General features: G+C 44.2%; 1 protein-coding gene across 1 annotated transcript in view; it reads left to right on the top strand.

The window, feature by feature from the left end:
* tmem8b (transmembrane protein 8B) overlaps positions 1–24,466 on the top strand; it is a 323,154-nt gene that overhangs the window by 112,048 nt on the left and 186,640 nt on the right. Inside the window, exon 3 of the mRNA XM_052479892.1 lies at positions 21,571–21,778. Within this exon, the coding sequence (XP_052335852.1) occupies positions 21,571–21,778 (208 nt within the window). The remainder of the gene's footprint in view (positions 1–21,570; positions 21,779–24,466) is intronic.

Below are 24,466 nucleotides of genomic sequence, written 5' to 3' on the forward strand. Positions count from 1 at the left end.
ACAGAGGAGTGTTTTTTATTTTTAGGATCATGTTGTCGATTTGTATTTATATTCTGTATGTTTAAATAATGTATTGATTGTTGTTGCCTTCTCGGCCAGGTCTCCCTTGGAAAAGAGAGGGTCTCAATGGGTTTTCCTGGTTAAAGGAGAAATCAAATGCACGGTGCAGACTCAAATCAGGACGAACATATTATTTTATATATATATTTTCACAGGAGGATTCTGTTTGGAGTAATGGCTGAGGGAGAGACGGACAGGGACAGGGAGAGATGGAGAGGGAGAGACAGAGAGGGAGGGACAGAGAGACAGAGAGGGAGAGACAGAGAGGGAGAGACAGAGAGGGAGAGACAGAGAGGGAGAGACAGAGAGGGAGAGACAGAGAGGGAGAGACTGAGAGGCAGAGACAGAGAGACAAAGAGGGAGAGACAGAGAGGGAGAGACAGAGAGGGAGAGACAGAGAGGGAGAGACAGAGAGGGAGAGACAGAGAGGGAGAGACGGAGAGGGAGAGACGGAGAGGGAGAGACAGAGAGAGACAAAGAGGGAGAGACAGAGAGACAGAGAGAGAGAGAGACAGAGAAGGAGAGACAGAGAAGGAGAGACGGAGAGGGAGAGACGGAGAGGGATAGAGGAGAGCGGGAACAACAATTCTTGAGTTGTTTTTGTTTTCTAAAAAGCTTGAAGAGGTTTGATTAGATTTGAACCTGCTTTACTCTGTATTTATCAGATACTCTGACCCAGAGAGATTTACAGTAGTGCTCATTTATCAGATACTCTGACCCAGAGAGATTTACAGTAGTGCTCATTTATCAGATACTCTGACCCAGAGAGATTTACAGTAGTGCTCATTTATCAGATACTCTGACCCAGAGAGATTTACAGTAGTGCTCATTTATCAGATACTCTGACCCAGAGAGATTTACAGTAGTGCTCATTTATCAGATACTATTATACAGAGAGATTTACAGTAGTGGTCATTTATCAGATACTCTGACCCAGAGAGATTTACAGTAGTGTTAATTTATCAGATACTCTGACCCAGAGAGATTTACAGTAGTGCTCATTTATCAGATACTCTGACCCAGAGAGATTTACAGTAGTGCTCATTTATCAGATACTCTGACCCAGAGAGACTTACAGTAGTGTTCATTTATCAGATACTCTGACCCAGAGAGACTTACAGTAGTGCTCATTTATCAGATACTCTGACCCAGAGAGATTTACAGTAGTGGTCATTTATCAGATACTCTGACCCAGAGAGACTTACAGTAGTGCTCATTTATCAGATACTCTGACCCAGAGACATTTACAGTAGTGCTCATTTATCAGATACTCTGACCCAGAGAGACTTACAGTAGTGCTCATTTATCAGATGCTCAGACCCAGGGAGACTTACAGTAGTGCTCATTTATCAGATACTCTGACCCAGAGACATTTACAGTAGTGCTCATTTATCAGATACTCTGACCCAGAGAGACTTACAGTAGTGCTCATTTATCAGATACTCTGACCCAGAGACATTTACAGTAGTGCTCATTTATCAGATACTCTGACCCAGAGAGACTTACAGTAGTGCTCATTTATCAGATACTCTGACCCAGAGAGATTTACAGTAGTGCTCATTTATCAGATACTCTGACCCAGAGAGACTTACAGTAGTGCTCATTTATCAGATACTCTGACCCAGAGAGACTTACAGTAGTGGTCATTTATCAGATACTCTGACCCAGAGAGATTTACAGTAGTGGTCATTTATCAGATACTCTGACCCAGAGAGATTTACAGTAGTGTTCATTTATCAGATACTCTGACCCAGAGAGATTTACAGTAGTGCTCATTTATCAGATACTCTGACCCAGAGAGATTTACAGTAGTGCTCATTTATCAGATACTCTGACCCAGAGAGATTTACAGTAGTGCTCATTTATCAGATACTCTGACCCAGAGAGATTTACAGTAGTGCTCATTTATCAGATACTCTGACCCAGAGATGATTTACAGTAGTGCTCATTTATCAGATACTCTGACCCAGAGATTTACAGTAGTGCTCATTTATCAGATACTATTATACAGAGAGATTTACAGTAGTGGTCATTTATCAGATACTCTGACCCAGAGATTTACAGTAGTGTTCATTTATCAGATACTCTGACCCAGAGAGATTTACAGTAGTGCTCATTTATCAGATACTAAACCCAGAGATTTACAGTAGTGCTCATTTATCAGATACTCTGACCCAGAGAGACTTACAGTAGTGTTCATTTATCAGATACTCTGACCCAGAGAGACTACAGTAGTGCTCATTTATCAGATACTCTGACCCAGAGAGATTTACAGTAGTGGTCATTTATCAGATACTCTGACCCAGAGAGACTTACAGTAGTGCTCATTTATCAGATACTCTGACCCAGAGACATTTACAGTAGTGCTCATTTATCAGATACTGAGAGACTTACAGTAGTGCTCATTTATCAGATGCTCAGACCCAGGGAGACTTACAGTAGTGCTCATTTATCAGATACTCTGACCCAGAGACATTTACAGTAGTGCTCATTTATCAGATACTTCTGACCCAGAGAGACTTACAGTAGTGCTCATTTATCAGATACTCTGACCCAGAGAGACTTACAGTAGTGCTCATTTATCAGATACTCTGAGGGACTTACAGTAGTGGTCATTTATCAGATACTCTGACCCAGAGAGATTTACAGTAGTGCTCATTTATCAGATACTCTGACCCAGAGAGACTTACAGTAGTGCTCATTTATCAGATACTCTGACCCAGAGAGACTTACAGTAGTGGTCATTTATCAGATACTCTGACCCAGAGAGATTTACAGTAGTGCTCATTTATCAGATACTCTGACCCAGAGAGATTTACAGTAGTGCTCATTTATCAGATACTATTATACAGAGAGCTTTACAGTAGTGGTCATTTATCAGATACTCTGACCCAGAGAGATTTACAGTAGTGTTCATTTATCAGATACTCTGACCCAGAGAGATTTACAGTAGTGCTCATTTATCAGATACTCTGACCCAGAGAGATTTACAGTAGTGCTCATTTATCAGATACTCTGACCCAGAGAGACTTACAGTAGTGCTCATTTATCAGATACTCTGACCTAGAGAGACTTACAGTAGTGCTCATTTATCAGATACTCTGACCTAGAGAGACTTACAGTAGTGTTCATTTATCAGATACTCTGACCCAGAGAGACTTACAGTATTGGTCATTTATCAGATACTCTGACCCAGAGAGATTTACAGTATTGGTCATTTATCAGATACTCTGACCCAGAGAGACTCACAGTAGTGCTCATTTATCAGATACTCTGACCCAGAGACATTTACAGTAGTGCTCATTTATCAGATACTCTGACCCAGAGAGACTTACAGTAGTGCTCATTTATCAGATGCTCAGACCCAGAGAGACTTACAGTAGTGCTCATTTATCAGATACTCTGAAGAGAGACTTACAGTAGTGCTCATTTATCAGATACTCTGACCCAGAGAGATTTACAGTAGTGCTCATTTATCAGATACTCTGACCCAGAGAGATTTACAGTAGTGCTCATTTATCAGATACTCTGACCCAGAGAGATTTACAGTAGTGCTCATTTATCAGATACTCTGACCCAGAGAGATTTACAGTAGTGCTCATTTATCAGATACTCTGACCCAGAGAGATTTACAGTAGTGCTCATTTATCAGATACTCTGACCCAGAGAGATTTACAGTAGTGCTCATTTATCAGATACTATTATACAGAGAGATTTACAGTAGTGGTCATTTATCAGATACTCTGACCCAGAGAGATTTACAGTAGTGTTCATTTATCAGATACTCTGACCCAGAGAGATTTAAAATAGTGCTCATTTATCAGATACTCTGACCCAGAGAGACTTACAGTAGTGCTCATTTATCAGATACTCTGACCTAGAGAGACTTACAGTAGTGTTCATTTATCAGATACTCTGACCCAGAGAGACTTACAGTAGTGCTCATTTATCAGATACTCTGACCCAGAGAGATTTACAGTAGTGGTTATTTATCAGATACTCTGACCCAGAGAGACTTACAGTAGTGCTCATGTATCAGATACTCTGACCCAGAGACATTTACAGTAGTGCTCATTTATCAGATACTCTGACCCAGAGAGACTTACAGTAGTGCTCATTTATCAGATGCTCAGACCCAGAGAGACTTACAGTAGTGCTCATTTATCAGATACTCTGACCCAGAGACATTTACAGTAGTGCTCATTTATCAGATACTCTGACCCAGAGAGACTTACAGTAGTGCTCATTTATCAGATACTCTGACCCAGAGAGACTTACAGTAGTGCTCATTTATCAGATACTCTGACCCAGAGAGACTTACAGTAGTGGTCATTTATCAGATACTCTGACCCAGAGAGATTTACAGTAGTGGTCATTTATCAGATACTCTGACCCAGAGAGATTTACAGTAGTGCTCATTTATCAGATACTCTGACCCAGAGAGACTTACAGTAGTGCTCATTTATCAGATACTCTGACCCAGAGAGACTTACAGTAGTGGTCATTTATCAGATACTCTGACCCAGAGAGATTTACAGTAGTGCTCATTTATCAGATACTCTGACCCAGAGAGATTTACAGTAGTGCTCATTTATCAGATACTATTATACAGAGAGTTTTACAGTAGTGGTCATTTATCAGATACTCTGACCCAGAGAGATTTACAGTAGTGTTCATTTATCAGATACTCTGACCCAGAGAGATTTACAGTAGTGCTCATTTATCAGATACTCTGACCCAGAGAGATTTACAGTAGTGCTCATTTATCAGATACTCTGACCCAGAGAGACTTACAGTAGTGCTCATTTATCATATACTCTGACCTAGAGAGACTTACAGTAGTGTTCATTTATCAGATACTCTGACCCAGAGAGACTTACAGTAGTGCTCATTTATCAGATACTCTGACCCAGAGAGATTTACAGTATTGGTCATTTATCAGATACTCTGACCCAGAGAGACTTACAGTAGTGCTCATTTATCAGATACTCTGACCCAGAGACATTTACAGTAGTGCTCATTTATCAGATACTCTGACCCAGAGAGACTTACAGTAGTGCTCATTTATCAGATGCTCAGACCCAGAGAGACTTACAGTAGTGCTCATTTATCAGATACTCTGACCCAGAGAGACTTACAGTAGTGCTCATTTATCAGATACTCTGACCCAGAGAGATTTACAGTAGTGCTCATTTATCAGATACTCTGACCCAGAGAGACTTACAGTAGTGCTCATTTATCAGATACTCTGACCCAGAGAGATTTACAGTAGTGCTCATTTATCAGATACTCTGACCCAGAGAGATTTACAGTAGTGCTCATTTATCAGATCATTGGACCCAGAGAGACTTACAGTAGTGGTCATTTATCAGATACTCTGACCCAGAGACATTTACAGTAGTGCTCATTTATCAGATACTCTGACCCAGAGAGACTTACAGTAGTGCTCATTTATCAGATACTCTGAACCATAGAGATTTACAGTAGTGCTCATTTATCAGATCATTGGACCCAGAGAGACTTACAGTAATGGTCATTTATCAGATACTCTGACCCAGAGAGATTTAGAGTAGTGCTCATTTATCAGATACTCTGACCCAGAGAGATTTACAGTAGTGCTCATTTATCAGATACTCTGACCCAGAGAGACTTACAGTTGTGCTCATTTATCAGATACTCTGACCCAGAGAGACTTACAGAAGTGCTCATTTATCAGATACTCTTATACAGAGAGATTTACAGTAGTGCTCATTTATCAGATACTCTGACCCAGAGAGACTTACAGTAGTGGTCATTTATCAGATACTCTGACCCAGAGAGATTTACAGTAGTGCTCATTTATCAGATACTCTTATACAGAGAGATTTACAGTAGTGGTCATTTGTCAGATACTCTGACCCAGAGAGACTTACAGTAGTGCTCATTTGTCAGATACTCTGACCCAGAGAGATTTACAGTAGTGCTCATTTATCAGATACTATTATACAGAGAGTTTTACAGTAGTGGTCATTTATCAGATACTCTGACCCAGAGAGATTTACAGTAGTGTTCATTTATAAGATACTCTGACCCAGAGAGATTTACAGTAGTGCTCATTTATCAGATACTCTGACCCAGAGAGATTTACAGTAGTGCTCATTTATCAGATACTCTGACCCAGAGAGACTTACAGTAGTGCTCATTTATCATATACTCTGACCTAGAGAGACTTACAGTAGTGTTCATTTATCAGATACTCTGACCCAGAGAGACTTACAGTAGTGCTCATTTATCAGATACTCTGACCCAGAGAGATTTACAGTAGTGGTCATTTATCAGATACTCTGACCCAGAGAGACTTACAGTAGTGCTCATTTATCAGATACTCTGACCCAGAGACATTTACAGTAGTGCTCATTTATCAGATACTCTGACCCAGAGAGACTTACAGTAGTGCTCATTTATCAGATGCTCAGACCCAGAGAGACTTACAGTAGTGCTCATTTATCAGATACTCTGACCCAGAGAGACTTACAGTAGTGGTCATTTATCAGATACTCTGACCCAGAGAGATTTACAGTAGTGCTCATTTATCAGATACTCTGACCCAGAGAGACTTACAGTAGTGCTCATTTATCAGATACTCTGACCCAGAGAGATTTACAGTAGTGCTCATTTATCAGATACTCTGACCCAGAGAGATTTACAGTAGTGCTCATTTATCAGATCATTGGACCCAGAGAGACTTACAGTAGTGGTCATTTATCAGATACTCTGACCCAGAGAGATTTACAGTAGTGCTCATTTATCAGATACTCTGACCCAGAGAGACTTACAGTAGTGCTCATTTATCAGATACTCTGAACCATAGAGATTTACAGTAGTGCTCATTTATCAGATCATTGACCCAGAGAGACTTACAGTAGTGGTCATTTATCAGATACTCTGACCCAGAGAGATTTACAGTAGTGCTCATTTATCAGATACTCTGACCCAGAGAGATTTACAGTAGTGCTCATTTATCAGATACTCTGACCCAGAGAGACTTACAGTAGTGCTCATTTATCAGATACTCTGACCCAGAGAGACTTACAGTAGTGCTCATTTATCAGATACTCTGACCCAGAGAGATTTACAGTAGTGCTCATTTATCAGATCCTTGACCCAGAGAGACTTACAGTAGTGGTCATTTGTCAGATACTCTGACCCAGAGAGATTTACAGTAGTGCTCATTTATCAGATACTCTTACAGAGAGATTTACAGTAGTGCTCATTTATCAGATACTCTGACCCAGAGAGACTTACAGTAGTGGTCATTTATCAGATACTCTGACCCAGAGAGATTTACAGTAGTGCTCATTTATCAGATACTCTTATACAGAGAGATTTACAGTAGTGGTCATTTATCAGATACTCTGACCCAGAGAGACTTACAGTAGTGCTCATTTATCAAATACTCTGACCCAGAGAGATTTACAGTAGTGCTCATTTATCAGATACTCTGATACAGAGAGATTTACAGTAGTGCTCATTTATCAGATGCTCAGACCCAGAGAGACTTACAGTAGTGCTCATTTATCAGATACTCTGACCCAGAGAGACTTACAGTAGTGCTCATTTATCATATACTCTGACCCAGAGAGACTTACAGTAGTGCTCATTTATCAGATACTCTGACCCAGAGAGATTTACAGTAGTGCTCATTTATCAGATACTCTGACCCAGAGAGACTTACAGTAGTGCTCATTTATCAGATACTCTGACCCAGAGAGATTTACAGTAGTGGTCATTTATCAGATACTCTGACCCAGAGAGATTTACAGTAGTGCTCATTTATCAGATACTCTTATACAGAGATATTTACAGTAGTGGTCATTTATCAGATACTCTGACCCAGAGAGACTTACAGTAGTGCTCATTTAGATACTCTTATACAGAGAGACTTACAGTAGTGGTCATTTATCAGATACTCTGACCCAGAGAGACTTACAGTAGTGCTCATTTATCAGATACTCTGACCCAGAGACATTTACAGTAGTGCTCATTTATCAGATACTCTGACCCAGAGAGACTTACAGTAGTGCTCATTTATCAGATGCTCAGACCCAGAGAGACTTACAGTAGTGCTCATTTATCAGATACTCTGACCCAGAGAGACTTACAGTAGTGGTCATGTATCAGATACTCTGACCCAGAGAGATTTACAGTAGTGCTCATTTATCAGATACTCTGACCCAGAGAGACTTACAGTAGTGCTCATTTATCAGATACTCTGACCCAGAGAGATTTACAGTAGTGCTCATTTATCAGATACTCTGACCCAGAGAGATTTACAGTAGTGCTCATTTATCAGATCATTGGACCCAGAGAGACTTACAGTAGTGGTCATTTATCAGATACTCTGACCCAGAGAGATTTACAGTAGTGCTCATTTATCAGATACTCTGACCCAGAGAGACTTACAGTAGTGCTCATTTATCAGATACTCTGAACCATAGAGATTTACAGTAGTGCTCATTTATCAGATCATTGGACCCAGAGAGACTTACAGTAGTGGTCATTTATCAGATACTCTGACCCAGAGAGATTTAGAGTAGTGCTCATTTATCAGATACTCTGACCCAGAGAGATTTACAGTAGTGCTCATTTATCAGATACTCTGACCCAGAGAGACTTACAGTAGTGCTCATTTATCAGATACTCTGACCCGGAGAGACTTACAGTAGTGCTCATTTATCAGATACTCTGACCCAGAGAGATTTACAGTAGTGCTCATTTATCAGATACTCTGACCCGGAGAGACTTACAGTAGTGCTCATTTATCAGATACTCTGACCCAGAGAGATTTACAGTAGTGCTCATTTATCAGATACTCTTATACAGAGAGATTTACAGTAGTGCTCATTTATCAGATACTCTGACCCAGAGAGACTTACAGTAGTGGTCATTTATCAGATACTCTGACCCAGAGAGATTTACAGTAGTGCTCATTTATCAGATACTCTTATACAGAGAGATTTACAGTAGTGGTCATTTGTCAGATACTCTGACCCAGAGAGACTTACAGTAGTGCTCATTTGTCAGATACTCTGACCCAGAGAGATTTACAGTAGTGCTCATTTATCAGATACTCTTATACAGAGAGATTTACAGTAGTGCTCATTTATCAGATGCTCAGACCCAGAGAGACTTACAGTAGTGCTCATTTATCAGATACTCTGACCCAGAGAGACTTACAGTAGTGCTCATGTATCATATACTCTGACCCAGAGAGACTTACAGTAGTGCTCATTTATCAGATACTCTGACCCAGAGAGACTTACAGTAGTGCTCATTTATCAGATACTCTGACCCAGAGAGACTTACAGTAGTGGTCATTTATCAGATACTCTGACCCAGAGAGATTTACAGTAGTGGTCATTTATCAGATACTCTGACCCAGAGAGATTTACAGTAGTGCTCATTTATCAGATACTCTTATACAGAGATATTTACAGTAGTGGTCATTTATCAGATACTCTGACCCAGAGAGATTTACAGTAGTGCTCATTTATCAGATACTCTTATACAGAGAGACTTACAGTAGTGGTCATTTATCAGATACTCTGACCCAGAGAGACTTACAGTAGTGCTCATTTATCAGATACTATTATACAGAGAGACTTACGGTAGTGGTCATTTATCAGATACTCTGACCCAGAGAGATTTACAGTCGTGCTCATTTAGCAGATGGTCTTATCCAGAGTTGTGGTCATTTACAGTAGTGGTCATTTGTCATATGCTGTTATCCAGAGAGACTTACAGTCGTGCTCATAGCACAGTGGTTACCAAACTGTGCCACCCCCCCAAAAACGTAGTATATACAGCACCTGTGGCAGCAGTTTGGACACACCTACTCATTCAAGGGTTTTTCTTTATTTTGACTATTTTCTACATTGTAGAATAATAGTGAAGACATCAAAACTATGAAATAACACTTATGGAATCATGTAGTAACCAAAAATGTATTAATCAGATCTAAATATATTTTATATTTGAGATTCTTCAAAGTAGCCATCCTTTGCCTTGATGACAGTTTTGCATACTCTTGGCATTCTCTCAACCAGATTCACCTGGAATGCTTTTCCGACAGTCTTGAAGGAGTTCCCACATATTCTGAGCACTTGTTGGCTGTTTTTCCTTCACTCTGCAGTCCAACTCATCCCAAACCATCTCAATTGCGTTGAGGTTGGGTGATTGTGGAGGCCAGGTCATCTGATGCAGCACTCCATCACTCTCCTTCTTGGTCAGATAGCCCTTACACAGCCTGGAGGTTCATTCCACTGTTGAAAAACAAATGATAGTCCCACTAAGCCCAAACCAGATGGGATGGGGTATCGCTGCAGAATTCTGTGGTAGCCATGCTGGTTAAGTGTGCCTTGAATTCTAAATAAATCACTGACAGTGTCACCAGCAAAGCACCATCACACCTCCTCCTCCATGCTTCACGGTGGGAACCACACATGTGGAGATCATCTGTTCACCTACTATGTGTCTCATAAAGACACAGCGGTTGTATACCAACCCTACCTTGTCACAACACAACTGATTGTCTCAAACGCATTAAGAAGGAAAGAAATTCCACAAATTAACTTTTAACAAAGGCACACCTGTTAATTGAAATACATTCTAGGTGACTACCTCATGAAGCTGGTTGAGAGAATGCCAAGACTGTGCAAAGCTGTCATCAAGGCAAAGGGTGGCTATTTTGAAGAATTAAAATATATTTAGATTTGTTTAACACTTTTTTTGGTTACTACATGAGTCCATATGTGTTATTTCATAGTTTTGGTGTCTTCACTATTATTCTACAATGTAGGAAATAGTCCAAAATAATGAAAGACCCTGCAAATATCCCCTCATGAACAGACCTCTCCATTAAGAGTCCCCCTTATTAACATTCACCCTCATTAACATTCACCCTCATTTTAACAGTCCCCCTCATTAACACACACCCTCATTAAGAGACACCTTCATGAAGAAACCCCCTCATTAAGAGACCCTCCATTAAGAGAATCCCCTCATTAAGAAACCCCCCCATTAAGAAACCCCCTCATCAAGAGCCCCCTCATTAAGAAACTCCCTCATTAAGAAACCCCCTCATTAAGAAAAACCCCTCATTCAGAAACCACCTCATCACGAGACCCCCTCATTAAGAAACCCCCTCATTAAGAAACCCCCTCATTAACATACCCCCTCATCACGAGACCCCCTCATTAAGAAACCCCCTCATTAAGAAACCCCCTCATTAACATACCCCCTCATCACGAGACTCCCTCATTAAGAAACCCCCCCCCATTAAGAAACCCCCTCATTAACATACCCCCTCATCACGAGACCCCCTCATTAAGAAACCCCCCTCATTAAGAAACCCCCTCATTAACATACCCCCTCATTAAGAAAAACCCCTCATTAAGAAACCACCTCATCACGAGACCCCCTCATTAAGAAACCCCTCATTAACATACCCCCTCATTAAGAAACCCCCTCATTAAGAAACCCCTCATTAACATACCCCCTCATTAAGAAACCCCCTCATTAAGAAACCCCTCATCAAGAGAACCCCTTCAAAAGCTAGCAGATAACATGACTCAATAAAGGAGAGGGAGTCTTACTTTACTGTTCACTCTGTCTGGGAAAAAGACTTCAACAGAGGCAGAACAGGCCTCATTAGTTAAACAAGAAAGCAGAGGCTAGTGAGCCTACATTATTGACATGGTTTAATAACCAAAGCTGCTCCTTGTCTTTTCCTCTGGGGGAAGCCATATGGCTTGTTGGATTAGAGTCGCCACACCGCTTTACCAACTGATTGGTTGGTTGTTGTACCTAACTGACCGCTCACCACTCTCTCCCAGTTGATCTGCCGATTTTAGAGGCTTAATTTGAAATTTGTTGTCTGGCTTCTCCATATAACCACAGTTTTGTCGGTACAACACGGAGCTACTCACTCCCCATGCATCCTATCGGCACACGCATGTGTCAGCCAGGAATGGTACATATGACAGCAACAGCCAGGAAAATGTCTACCTGAATACTTTTGTACAAATCTTTTAATAACGTAAGTCACAATTTCCTGTCTGTCTGTGAATGGAGGAGCCACAGGAATATTTGTTTTCTCTCTCACAATTCAATTCAATTAAATTCAAATGGCTTTATTGGCATGGGAAACGTGTTAACATTGCCAAAGCAAGTGCGGTAGATAATATACAAAAGTGAAATAAACAATATAAAATGAACAGTAAACATTACACTCACAAAAGTTCCAAAGGAATAAAGACATTTCAAATGTCATAGGCATAATTCTGCATGCCGAGTCTCAATTTGGTGTTGGTCCCATTTTGTAAATTCTTGGATGGTCAGCGGACCCCAGACCTCACAACCATAAAGGGCAATGGGCTCTATGACTGATTCAAGTATTTTTAGCCAGATCCTAATTGTTATGTCAAATTTGAGGTTCCTTTTGATGGCGTGGAAGGCCCTTCTTGCCTTGTCTCTCAGATCGTTCACAGCTTTGTGGAAGTTACCTGTGGCGCTGATGTTTAGGTCGAGGTATGTATAGTTTTTTGTGTGCTCTAGGGCAACGGTGTCTAGATGGAATTTGTATTTGTGGTCCTGGCGACTGGACATTTTTTGGAACACCATTATTTTTTGTCTTACTGAGATTTACTGTCATGGCCCAGGTCTGAGAATCTGTGCAGAAGATCTTGGCACCAGAACATCAGCAAACAGCAGACATTTGACTTCAGATTCTAGTAGGGTGAGGCCAGGTGCTGCAGATTGTTCTAGTGCCCGCGCCAATTCGTTGATATATATGTTGGAGAGGGTGAGGCTCAAACTGCATCCTTGTGGGAAGAAATGTGTTTTTTTTTTTTTGCCAATCTTAACCGCACACTTGTTGTTTGTGTACATGGATTTTATAATGTTGTATGTTTTTCTTCCAACACTTCTTTCCATCAATTTGTATAGCAGACCTTCATGCTAAATTGAGTCAAAAGCTTTTTTGAAATCAACAAACGATGAGAAGACTTTGCCTTTCTTTTGGTTTGTTTCTTTGTCAATTATGGTCTGCTGGGTGAATACGTGATCTGTTGTACAGTAATTTGGTAAAAACCCAATTTGACATTTGTTCAGTACATTGTACAGTCAGTACAGTACACTGAGGAAATGTACAAGTCTGCTGTTAATGATAATGCAGAGGATTTTCCCAAGGTTGCTTATGACGCATATCCCACAGTAGTTATTGTGGTCAAATTTCTCTCCACTGTTGTGGATTGGGGTGATCAGCCCTCGGTTCCTGAAGGTTCCAGAAGATGAGGATGATGTAATGGTGATCAGCCCTTGGTTCCAGAAGGTTCCAGAAGAAGAGGGTGATGTAATGGTGATCAGCCCTCGGTTCCAGATGATGAGGATGATGTAATGGTGATCAGCTCTCGATTCCAGAAGGTTCCAGAAGATGAGGATGATGTAATGGTGATCAGCCCTCGGTTCCAGAAGATGAGGATGATGTAATGGTGATCAGCCCTCTGTTCCAGAAGATGAGGATGATGTAATGGTGATCAGCCCTCGGTTCCAGAAGGTTCCAGAAGATGAGGATGATGTAATGGTGATCAGCCCTCGGTTCCAGAAGGTTCCAGAAGATGAGGATGATGTAATGGTGATCAGCCCTCGGTTCCAGAAGATTCCAGAAGATGAGGATGATGTAATGGTGATCAGCCCTTGGTTCCAGAAGGTTCCAGAAGATGAGGATGATGTAATGGTGATCAGCCCTCTGTTCCAGAAGATGAGGATGATGTAATGGTGATCAGCCCTCAGTTCCAGAAGGTTCCAGAAGATGAGGATGATGTAATGGTGATCAGCCCTCAGTTCCAGAAGGTTCCAGAAGATGAGGATGATGTAATGGTGATCAGCCCTCGGTTCCAGAAGGTTCCAGAAGAAGAGGATGATGTAATGGTGATCAGCCCTCAGTTCCAGAAGATGAGGATGATGTAATGGTGATCAGCCCTCAGTTCCAGAAGGTTCCAGAAGATGAGGATGATGTAATGGTGATCAGCCCTCAGTTCCAGAGGGTTCCAGAAGATGAGGATGATGTAATGGTGATCAGCCCTCGGTTCCAGAAGGTTCCAGAAGAAGAGGATGATGTAATGCTGATCAGCCCTCAGTTCCAGAAGATGAGGATGATGTAATGGTGATCAGCCCTGGTTCCAGAAGGTTCCAGAAGATGAGGATGATGTAATGGTGATCAGCCCTCAGTTCCAGAAGGTTCCAGAAGATGAGGATGATGTAATGGTGATCAGCCCTCGGTTCCAGAAGGTTCCAGAAGAAGAGGATGATGTAATGGTGATCAGCCCTCAGTTCCAGAAGATGAGGATGATGTAATGGTGATCAGCCCTCTGTTCCAGAAGATGAGGATGATGTAATGGTGATCAGCCCTCGGTTCCCGAAGGTTCCAGAAGATGAGGATGATGTAATGGTGATCAGCCCTCGGTTCCAGAAGGTTCCAGAAGAAGAGGGTGATGTAATGGTGATCAGCCCTCGGTTCCAGATGATGAGGATGATGTAATGGTGATCAGCCCTCGATTCCAGAAGGTTCCAGAAGATGAGGATGATGTAATGGTGATCAGCCCTCGGTTCCAGAAGATGAGGATGATGTAATGTTGATCAGCCCTCTGTTCCAGAAGATGAGGATGATGTAATGGTGATCAGCCCTCGGTTCCAGAAGGTTCCAGAAGATGAGGATGATGTAATGGTGATCAGCCCTCGGTTCCAGAAGGTTCCAGAAGATGAGGATGATGTAATGGTGATCAGCCCTCGGTTCCAGAAGGTTCCAGAAGATGAGGATGATGTAATGGTGATCAGCCCTCGGTTCCAGAAGGTTCCAGAAGATGAGGATGATGTAATGGTGATCAGCCCTCTGTTCCAGAAGATGAGGATGATGTAATGGTGATCAGCCCTCAGTTCCAGAAGGTTCCAGAAGATGAGGATGATGTAATGGTGATCAGCCCTCAGTTCCAGAAGGTTCCAGAAGATGAGGATGATGTAATGGTGATCAGCCCTCGGTTCCAGAAGGTTCCAGAAGATGATGTAATGGTGATGAGTTCCAGAAGATGAGGATGATGTAATGGTGATCAGCCCTCGGTTCCAGAAGGTGCCAGAAGATGAGGATGATGTAATGGTGATCAGCCCTCAGTTCCAGAAGGTTCCAGAAGATGAGGATGATGTAATGGTGATCAGCCCTCGGTTCCAGAAGGTTCCAGAAGAAGAGGATGATGTAATGGTGATCAGCCCTCAGTTCCAGAAGATGAGGATGATGTAATGGTGATCAGCCCTCAGTTCCAGAAGATGAGGATGATGTAATGGTGATCAGCCCTCGGTTCCAGAAGGTTCCAGAAGATGAGGATGATGTAATGGTGATCAGCCCTCAGTTCCAGAAGATGAGGATGATGTAATGGTGATCAGCCCTCGGTTCCAGAAGGTTCCAGAAGATGAGGATGATGTAATGGTGATCAGCCCTCGGTTCCAGAAGGTTCCAGAAGATGAGGATGATGTAATGGCGATCAGCCCTCAGTTCCAGAAGATGAGGATGATGTAATGGTGATCAGCCCTCGGTTCCAGAAGGTTCCAGAAGATGAGGATGATGTAATGGCGATCAGCCCTCAGTTCCAGAAGATGAGGATGATGTAATGGTGATCAGCCCTCGGTTCCAGAAGGTTCCAGAAGATGAGGATGATGTAATGGTGATCAGCCCTCGGTTCCAGAAGGTTCCAGAAGATGAGGATGATGTAATGGCGATCACCCTCAGTTCCAGAAGATGAGGATGATGTAATGGTGATCAGCCCTCAGTTCCAGAAGGTTCCAGAAGATGAGGATGATGTAATGGTGATCAGCCCTCGGTTCCAGAAGGTTCCAGAAGATGAGGAAGATGTAATGGCGATCAGCCCTCAGTTCCAGAAGATGAGGATGATGTAATGGCGATCAGCCCTCAGTTCCAGAAGAAGAGGATGATGTAATGGCGATCAGCCCTCAGTTCCAGAAGGTTCCAGAAGATGAGGATGATGTAATGGTGATCAGCCCTCAGTTCCAGAAGAAGAGGATGATGTAATGGCGATCAGCCCTCGGTTCCAGAAGGTTCCAGAAGATGAGGATGATGTAATGGTGATCAGCCCTCGGTTCCAGAAGGTTCCAGAAGATGAGGATGATGTAATGGCGATCAGCCCTCGGTTCCAGAAGGTTCCAGAAGATGAGGATGATGTAATGGCCCCGGCGGGGACGGTGCTATTTATTATTATTATTATTTGCAACTTATTTTTTACATAATGTTGATGCTACTTCTGGAATCAGAACAGCGATTACTCACCTCGAATTGGACGAAGAATTTTTCTTTATCAAGTCGGACGAGAAGGATTTACTCCAGACACCCGAGAAGGCCCTCATCCCCGTCATTCGCAGGAGAAAGAGACGCAGGTATCGGCGGAAGGAAGTTGAGGTGCCTTGTGAGGATACGGCGGCAAGCAGCCATCGGTACAGTTGGCCACGTACAATCGTTGGATAATAAAGTGGACGAACTACAAGCACATTTATCCTACCAACGGGACATTAAAAACTGTATTATCTTATGAGTCGTGGCTGAACGACAACATGAATAACATACAGATGGCGGGTTACACACTGTATTGGCAGGATAGAACAGCAGCCTCTGGTAAGACTAGGGGTGGCGGCCTATGTATATTTGTAAACAACAGCTGAGGCACGATATCTAAGGACGTCTCAAGTTTTTGCTCGCCTGAAGTAGAGTATCTCATGATAAACTGTAGACCACTAAATCCATTTATCTAAATTCTACCAGCATTTTAAATGTGCAACCAGAAGGAAACAAAATTCTAGACCACCTTTACTCCACACAGAGACACATACAAAGCTCACAACCACCAACTACTCCACACACAGAGACGTGTACAAAGCTCTCAACCACCAACTACTCCACACAGAGACGTGTACAAAGCTCTCAACCACCAACTACTCCACACAGAGACACGTACAAAGCTCTCAACCACCAACTACTCCACACAGAGACACGTACAAAGCTCTCAACCACCAACTACTCCACACAGAGACACGTACAAAGCTCTCAACCACCAACTACTCCACACAGAGACACGTACAAAGCTCTCAACCACCAACTACTCCACACACAGAGACGCTTACAAAGCTCTCAACCACCAACTACTCCACACACAGAGACGCTTACAAAGCTCTCAACCACCAACTACTCCACACACAGAGACACATACAAAGCTCTCAACCACCAACTACTCCACACACAGAGACACTTACAAAGCTCTCAACCACCAACCACTCCACACAGAGACACGTACAAAGCTCTCAACCACCAACTACTCCACACACAGAGACGCTTACAAAGCTCTCCCTCTCCCTCCATTTGTCAAGTCTGACCATTATTCTATCCTCAAGTAAAAACTAAAGCAGGAAGTAACATTGACTCGTCAATAAGAATAAAGTGGTCAGATCAAGCAGATGCTAAACTACAGGATTGTTTTACTAGCACAGACTGGAATATGTTCCTGGAATCTTCTGATGGCATTGAGGAGTACACCACATCAGTCACTGGCTTCATCAATAAGTGCATCGATGACGTCGTCCCCACATTGACTGTACGTACATACCCCAACCAGAAGCCATGGATTACAGGCAACATCCACACTGAGCTAAAGGGTAGAGCTGCCACTTTCAAGGAGCGGACTCCACAAAGCTTATAAGAAATCCCGCTATGCCCTTCGACGCACCATCAAACAGGCAAAGTGTCAATACAGGACTAAGATTGAATCATTCTACACCGGCTCCAATGCTCGTTGAATGTGGCAGGGCTTGCAGACTATTACAGACTACAAAGGGAAGCACAGCCGCGAGCTTCCCAGTCACACAAGCCTACCAGACGAGCTAAATTACTTATATGCTCGCTTCAAGTCAAGTAACACTGAGGCATGCATGAGAGCATCAGCTGTTCTGGATGACTGGGTGATCATACTCTCTGTAGCCGATGTGAGTAAGACCTTAAAACAGTTCAACATTCACAAGGCCGCAGGACCAGACGGATCACCAGGACCTGTACTCCAAGCATGCGCTGACCAACTGGCAGGTGTCTTCACTGACATTTCAACCTCTCCCTGTCTGAGTCTGTAATACCAACATGTTTCAAGTTGACCACCATAGTCCCTGTACCCAAGAACACTAAGATAACCTGCCTAAATGACTACAGACATGTAGCACTCATGTCTGTAGCCATGAAGCGCTTTGAAAGGCTGGTCATGACTCACATCAACACCATTATCCCAGAAACCCTAGAACCCACTCCAATTTGCATTCCGCCCCAACAGGTCCACAAATTGTGGAATCTCTATTGAACTACACATTTCCCTTTCACATCTGGACAAAAGGAACACTTATGTGAGGATGTTATTCATTGACACTACAGCTCAGCGTTCAACACCATAGTGTCCTCAAAGCTCATCAATAAGCTAAGGACCCTGGGACTAAACACCTCCCTCTGCAACTGGATCCTGGACTTCCTGATTGGCCGCCCCCAGGTGGAAAGGGATAACAACACATCCGTCACTCTGATCCTCAACACAGGGGGCCCCTCAGGGGTCCATGCTCAGTCCTTTCCTGTACTCCCTATTCACTCATGACTGCATGGCCAGACACGACTCCAACACCATCATTAAGTTTGCCGTTGACTCAACAGTAGTTGCCCTGATCACCGACAACGACAAGACCGTCTATAGGGAGGATGTCAGAGACCTGGCCATGTGGTGCCAGGACAACAACCTCTCCCTCAACGTGATAAAGACAAAGGAGATGATTGTGGACTACAGGAAAAGGAGGACCGAGCCTCCCCCCCCCCATTCTCATCGACAGGGATGTAGTGGAGCAGATTGAGGCTTCAAGTTCCTCGGCGTCCACATCACCAACAAACTATCATGGTCCAAGCACACCAAGACAGTCATGAAGATGCCAGGACAAAACCTATTCCCCCTCAGGAGTCTGACAAGATTTAGCATGGTTCCTCAGATCCTCAAAAAGTATTACAGCTGCACCATCGAGACTGGTTGCATCACTGCCTGGTATGGCAACTGCTCAGCCCCCTCGACTGCAAGGCGCTACAGAGGGTAGTGCGAACGGCCCAGTACATCACTGTGGCCAAGCTTCCTGCCATCAAGGACCTCTATACCAGGGGGTGTCAGAGGAAGGCCCTAAAAATTGTCAAGACTTCAGCTACCCTAGTCATAGACTGTTCTCTCTGCTAACGCACGGCAAGTGGTACCAGAGCTCCAAGTCTAGATCCAAGAGGCTTCTAAACAGATTCTACCCACCAAGCCATAAGATTCCTGAACATCTAGTCAAATGGCTACCCAGACTATTTGCACCCCCCCCCCCCTATACGCTGCTGCTACTCTCTGTTGTTGTCGATGCATAGTCACTTTATTAACTCTAACTACACGGACATATTACCTCAATTACCTCAACTAACCGGTGTACCGTAACACCCTGTATATAGCCTCCACATTGACTCTGTACCGTAACACCCTGTATATAGCCTCCACATTGACTCTGTACCGTAACACCCTGTATATAGCCTCCACATTGACTCTGTACCGTAACACCCTGTATATAGCCTCCACATTGACTCTGTACCGGTACCCCCTGTATATAACCTCCACATTGACTCTGTACCGTAACACCCTGTATATAGCCTCCACATTGACTCTGTACTGTAACACCCTGTATATAGCCTCCACATTGACTCTGTACCGTAACACCCTGTATATAGCCTCCACATTGACTCTGTACCGTAATACCCTGTATATAGCCTCCACATTGACTCTGTACCGTAACACCCTGTATATAGCCTCCACATTGACTCTGTACCGTAACACCCTGTATATAGCCTCCACATTGACTCTGTACCGTAACACCCTGTATATAGCCTCCACATTGACTCTGTACCGTAACACCCTGTATATAGCCTCCACATTGACTCTGTACCGGTACCCCCTGTATATAACCTCCACATTGACTCTGTACCGTAACACCCTGTATATAGCCTCCACATTGACTCTGTACCGTAACACCCTGTATATAGCCTCCACATTGACTCTGTACCGGTACCCCCTGTATATAGCCTCCACATTGACTCTGTACTGGTACCCCCTGTATATAGCCTCCACATTGACTCTGTACTGGTACCCCCTGTATATAGCCTCCACATTGACTCTGTACCGGTACCTGTATATAGCCTCCACATTGACTCTGTACTGGTACCCCCTGTATATAGCCTCCACATTGACTCTGTACCGTAATACCCTGTATATAGCCTCCACATTGACTCTGTACCGGTACCTGTATATAGCCTCCACATTGACTCTGTACTGGTACCCCCTGTATATAGCCTCCACATTGACTCTGTACCGTAATACCCTGTATATAGCCTCCACATTGACTCTGTACCGGTACCCCCTGTATATAGTCTCACTATTGTTATTTTACTGCTGCTCTTTAATTATTTGTTACTTTTATTTCCTATTCTTTTAGGTATTTTTCTTAAAAGTTAATTGTTGGTTAAGGGCTGTAAGTAAGCATTTCACTGTAAGGTCATGTGACAAATAAAATTTGATTTTGATTTGAAAATATTATTTGTTAAAGAGTTAAAAGTTTGAAGAGTTTAAGTAGAGTCAACTGGAATTTGTGGTCTGTATATTTTATCATTTCATTTAGGATACCATCAATAGCAGAGGCCTTTTAGGTTGGAGGATTTTGTCTAGTAGTTCATTCAATGTAATTTGAGAATTCAGTAGGTTCTGGTAGTCTTTAATAGTTGATTCTATCTCTCTCACTCTCTCTCGCTCTCTCTCTCTCTTTCGCTCTCTCTCTCTCTCGCTCTCTCTTGCTCTCTTTCTCTCTCTCTCTCTCGCTCTCTCTCTCTCTCGCTCTCTCTCTTTTGCTCTCTCTCTCTCTCTCGCTCTCTCTTGCTCTCTTTCTCTCTCTCTCTCGCTCTCTCTCTCTCTCGCTCTCTCTCTCTCTCTCTTGCTCTCTTTTTCTCTCTCTCTCGCTCTCTCGCTCTCTCTTTCTCTCTTGCTCTCTTTTTCTCTCTCTCTCGCTCTCTCTTTCTCTCTCTCGCTCTCTCTTGCTCTCTCACTCTCTCGCCCTCTCACTCTTTCTCTCTGGCTCTTTCTCTCTCTCTAATTAATTCTCTAGTTGCTCCTCTGATTTATCATTTATATAATGAGGAAAGTGAAGCCCATAATTTCAACAGCTTGCAGGTTTTAGATCACACTAAATGATGAAAGCTCTCTGTCTTCCTGGGGAAGATAACTATCACGAAGTGTGTGTATTTGTGTCTACACTGTGTGTGATGACTAAAAAGTCTGTGTCCTTGTACTTTCACATTAACTAAAGGGTGTTTGTTATTGTCTCTAGGTACTTCAGAGCAGGAGCCCCTCCCGTCATCAACCCCCTCCACACGCGATTCCCACAGGATACCATCGTCCCAGGGTCCTTTGCAGTCACTCTCACCTGGACTCTACCAAACCGCACCACAGGGGTGTTCAATGTGACCTCACCCCTCCCTGGGGACTGGTTCCTGGCTGCACACCTGCCCAAGGATGAGGGAAAGATCTCTGTCAAGGTGAGTCTGGTGAATGGACATGCTGAGTCTTTCTGGATGATGGTCTGGCTGGTTTTCTCTGGCTGGAGAGTTTTTTTCCCCACACAGTCTGTTGAGTATGTTAACATAGTGTTTTAAACAGATACAGGGATAAGGTTCACCCCTGCCTTGTACCTCTTGAGAAATGGAGGTTAGGTTTTGAGTTGCACCGTTTGGTTGATCCAATAGAGGGTCAGAGGGTGGCACATAGCTGCTAGTCAGATAGAGAGATGGACTGGATCTCCATCGGGCTGAGATGCCTGCTTGCCATCCCTGATCAGATCACCAGCTAAAGCAAGGCATAGCCGATGGGGCGTACTGACAGTTAGCACAGTGCTAACCCAACGCTCCCACGGAGTCTGCGGTCTTCTACCCCTGCTGTCAGGGCAGTCTGTGGTCTTCTGCCTCTGCTGTCAGGGCAGTCTGTGGTCTTCTACCCCTGCTGTCAGGGCAGTCTGTGGTCTTCTATCCTGTCAGGGCAGTCTGTGGTCTTCTACCCTGTCAGGGCAGTCTGTGGTCTTCTACCCCTGCTGTCAGGGCAGTCTGTGGTCCTCTGCCTCTGCTGTCAGGGCAGTCTGTGTTCTTCTACCCTGTCAGGGCAGTCTGTGGTCTTCTATCTCTGCTGTCAGGGCAGTCTGTGTTCTTCTACCCTGTCAGGGCAGTCTGTGGTCTTCTATCTCTGCTGTCAGGGCAGTCTGTGTTCTTCTATCTCTGCTGTCAGGGCAGTCTGTGTTCTTCTACCCCTGCTGTCAGGGCAGTCTGTGGTCTTCTACCCTGTCAGGGCAGTCTGTGGTCTTCTACCCCTGCTGTCAGGGCAGTCTGTGGTCTTCTATCTCTGCTGTCAGGGCAGTCTGTGGTCTTCTACCCCTGCTGTCAGGGCAGTCTGTGGTCTTCTACCCCTGCTGTCAGGGCAGTCTGTGTTCTTCTATCTCTGCTGTCAGGGCAGTCTGTGTTCTTCTATCTCTGCTGTCAGGGCAGTCTGTGTTCTTCTATCTCTGCTGTCAGGGCAGTCTGTGTTCTTCTATCTCTGCTGTCAGGGCAGTCTGTGGTCTTCTACCCCTACTGTCAGGGCAGTCTGTGGTCTTCTATCTCTGCTGTCAGGGCAGTCTGTGGTCTTCTACCCTGTCAGGGCAGTCTGTGGTCTTCTACCCCTGCTGTCAGGGCAGTCTGTGGTCTTCTACCCCTGCTGTCAGGGCAGTATGTGGTCTTCTACCCAGTCAGGGCAGTCTGTGGTCTTCTACCCCTGCTGTCAGGGCAGTCTGTGGTCTTCTACCGCTGCTGTCAGGGCAGTCTGTGGTCTTCTACCCTGTCAGGGCAGTCTGTGGTCTTCTACCCCTGCTGTCAGGGCAGTCTGTGTTCTTCTATCTCTGTTAGGGCAGTCTGTGGTCTTCTACCCTGCTCAGGGCAGTCTGTGGTCTTCTATCCAGTCAGGGCAGTCTGTGGTCTTCTATCCCTCTGTCAGGGCAGTCTGTGGTCTTCTATCTCTGCTGTTAGGGCAGTCTGTGGTCTTCTACCCTGTCAGGGCAGTCTGTGGTCTTCTACCCCTGCTGTCAGGGCAGTCTGTGTTCTTCTATCTCTGTTAGGGCAGTCTGTGGTCTTCTACCCTGTCAGGGCAGTCTGTGGTCTTCTATCTCTGTTGTTAGGGCAGTATGTGGTCTTCTATCTCTGTTAGGGCAGTCTGTGGTCTTCTATCTCTGTTGTTAGGGCAGTATGTGGTCTTCTACCCTGTCAAGGCAGTCTGTGGTCTTCTATCTCTGTTGTTAGGGCAGTATGTGGTCTTCTATCTCTGTTAGGGCAGTCTGTGGTCTTCTATCTCTGCTGTCAGGGCAGTCTGTGTTCTTCTATCTCTGCTGTCAGGGCAGTCTGTGGTCTTCTACCCCTGCTGTCAGGGCAGTCTGTGGTCTTCTATCTCTGTTGTTAGGGCAGTCTGTGGTCTTCTATCTCTGTTAGGGCAGTCTGTGGTCTTCTATCTCTGCTGTCAGGGCAGTCTGTGGTCTTCTATCTCTGCTGTCAGGGCAGTCTGTGTTCTTCTACCCTGTCAGGGCAGTCTGTGGTCTTCTATCTCTGCTGTCAGGGCAGTCTGTGGTCTTCTACCCCTGCTGTCAGGGCAGTCTGTGGTCTTCTATCTCTGCTGTCAGGGCAGTCTGTGGTCTTCTATCTCTGCTGTCAGGGCAGTCTGTGGTCTTCTACCCTGTTAGGGCAGTCTGTGGTCTTCTATCTCTGCTGTCAGGGCAGTCTGTGGTCTTCTACCCTGTCAGGGCAGTCTGTGGTCTTCTATCTCTGCTGTCAGGGCAGTCTGTGGTCTTCTACCCCTGCTGTCAGGGCAGTCTGTGGTCTTCTATCTCTGCTGTCAGGGCAGTCTGTGGTCTTCTATCTCTGCTGTCAGGGCAGTCTGTGGTCTTCTACCCTGTCAGGGCAGTCTGTGGTCTTCTATCTCTGCTGTCAGGGCAGTCTGTGGTCTTCTACCCCTGTCAGGGCAGTCTGTGGTCTTCTATCTCTGCTGTCAGGGCAGTCTGTGGTCTTCTACCCCTGCTGTCAGGGCAGTCTGTGGTCTTCTATCTCTGCTGTCAGGGCAGTCTGTGGTCTTCTATCTCTGCTGTCAGGGCAGTCTGTGGTCTTCTACCCTGTCAGGGCAGTCTGTGGTCTTCTATCTCTGCTGTCAGGGCAGTC

This window comes from Oncorhynchus keta, chromosome 25 (assembly GCF_023373465.1).
Source record: "Oncorhynchus keta strain PuntledgeMale-10-30-2019 chromosome 25, Oket_V2, whole genome shotgun sequence".
Lineage (NCBI taxonomy): Eukaryota > Metazoa > Chordata > Actinopteri > Salmoniformes > Salmonidae > Oncorhynchus > Oncorhynchus keta.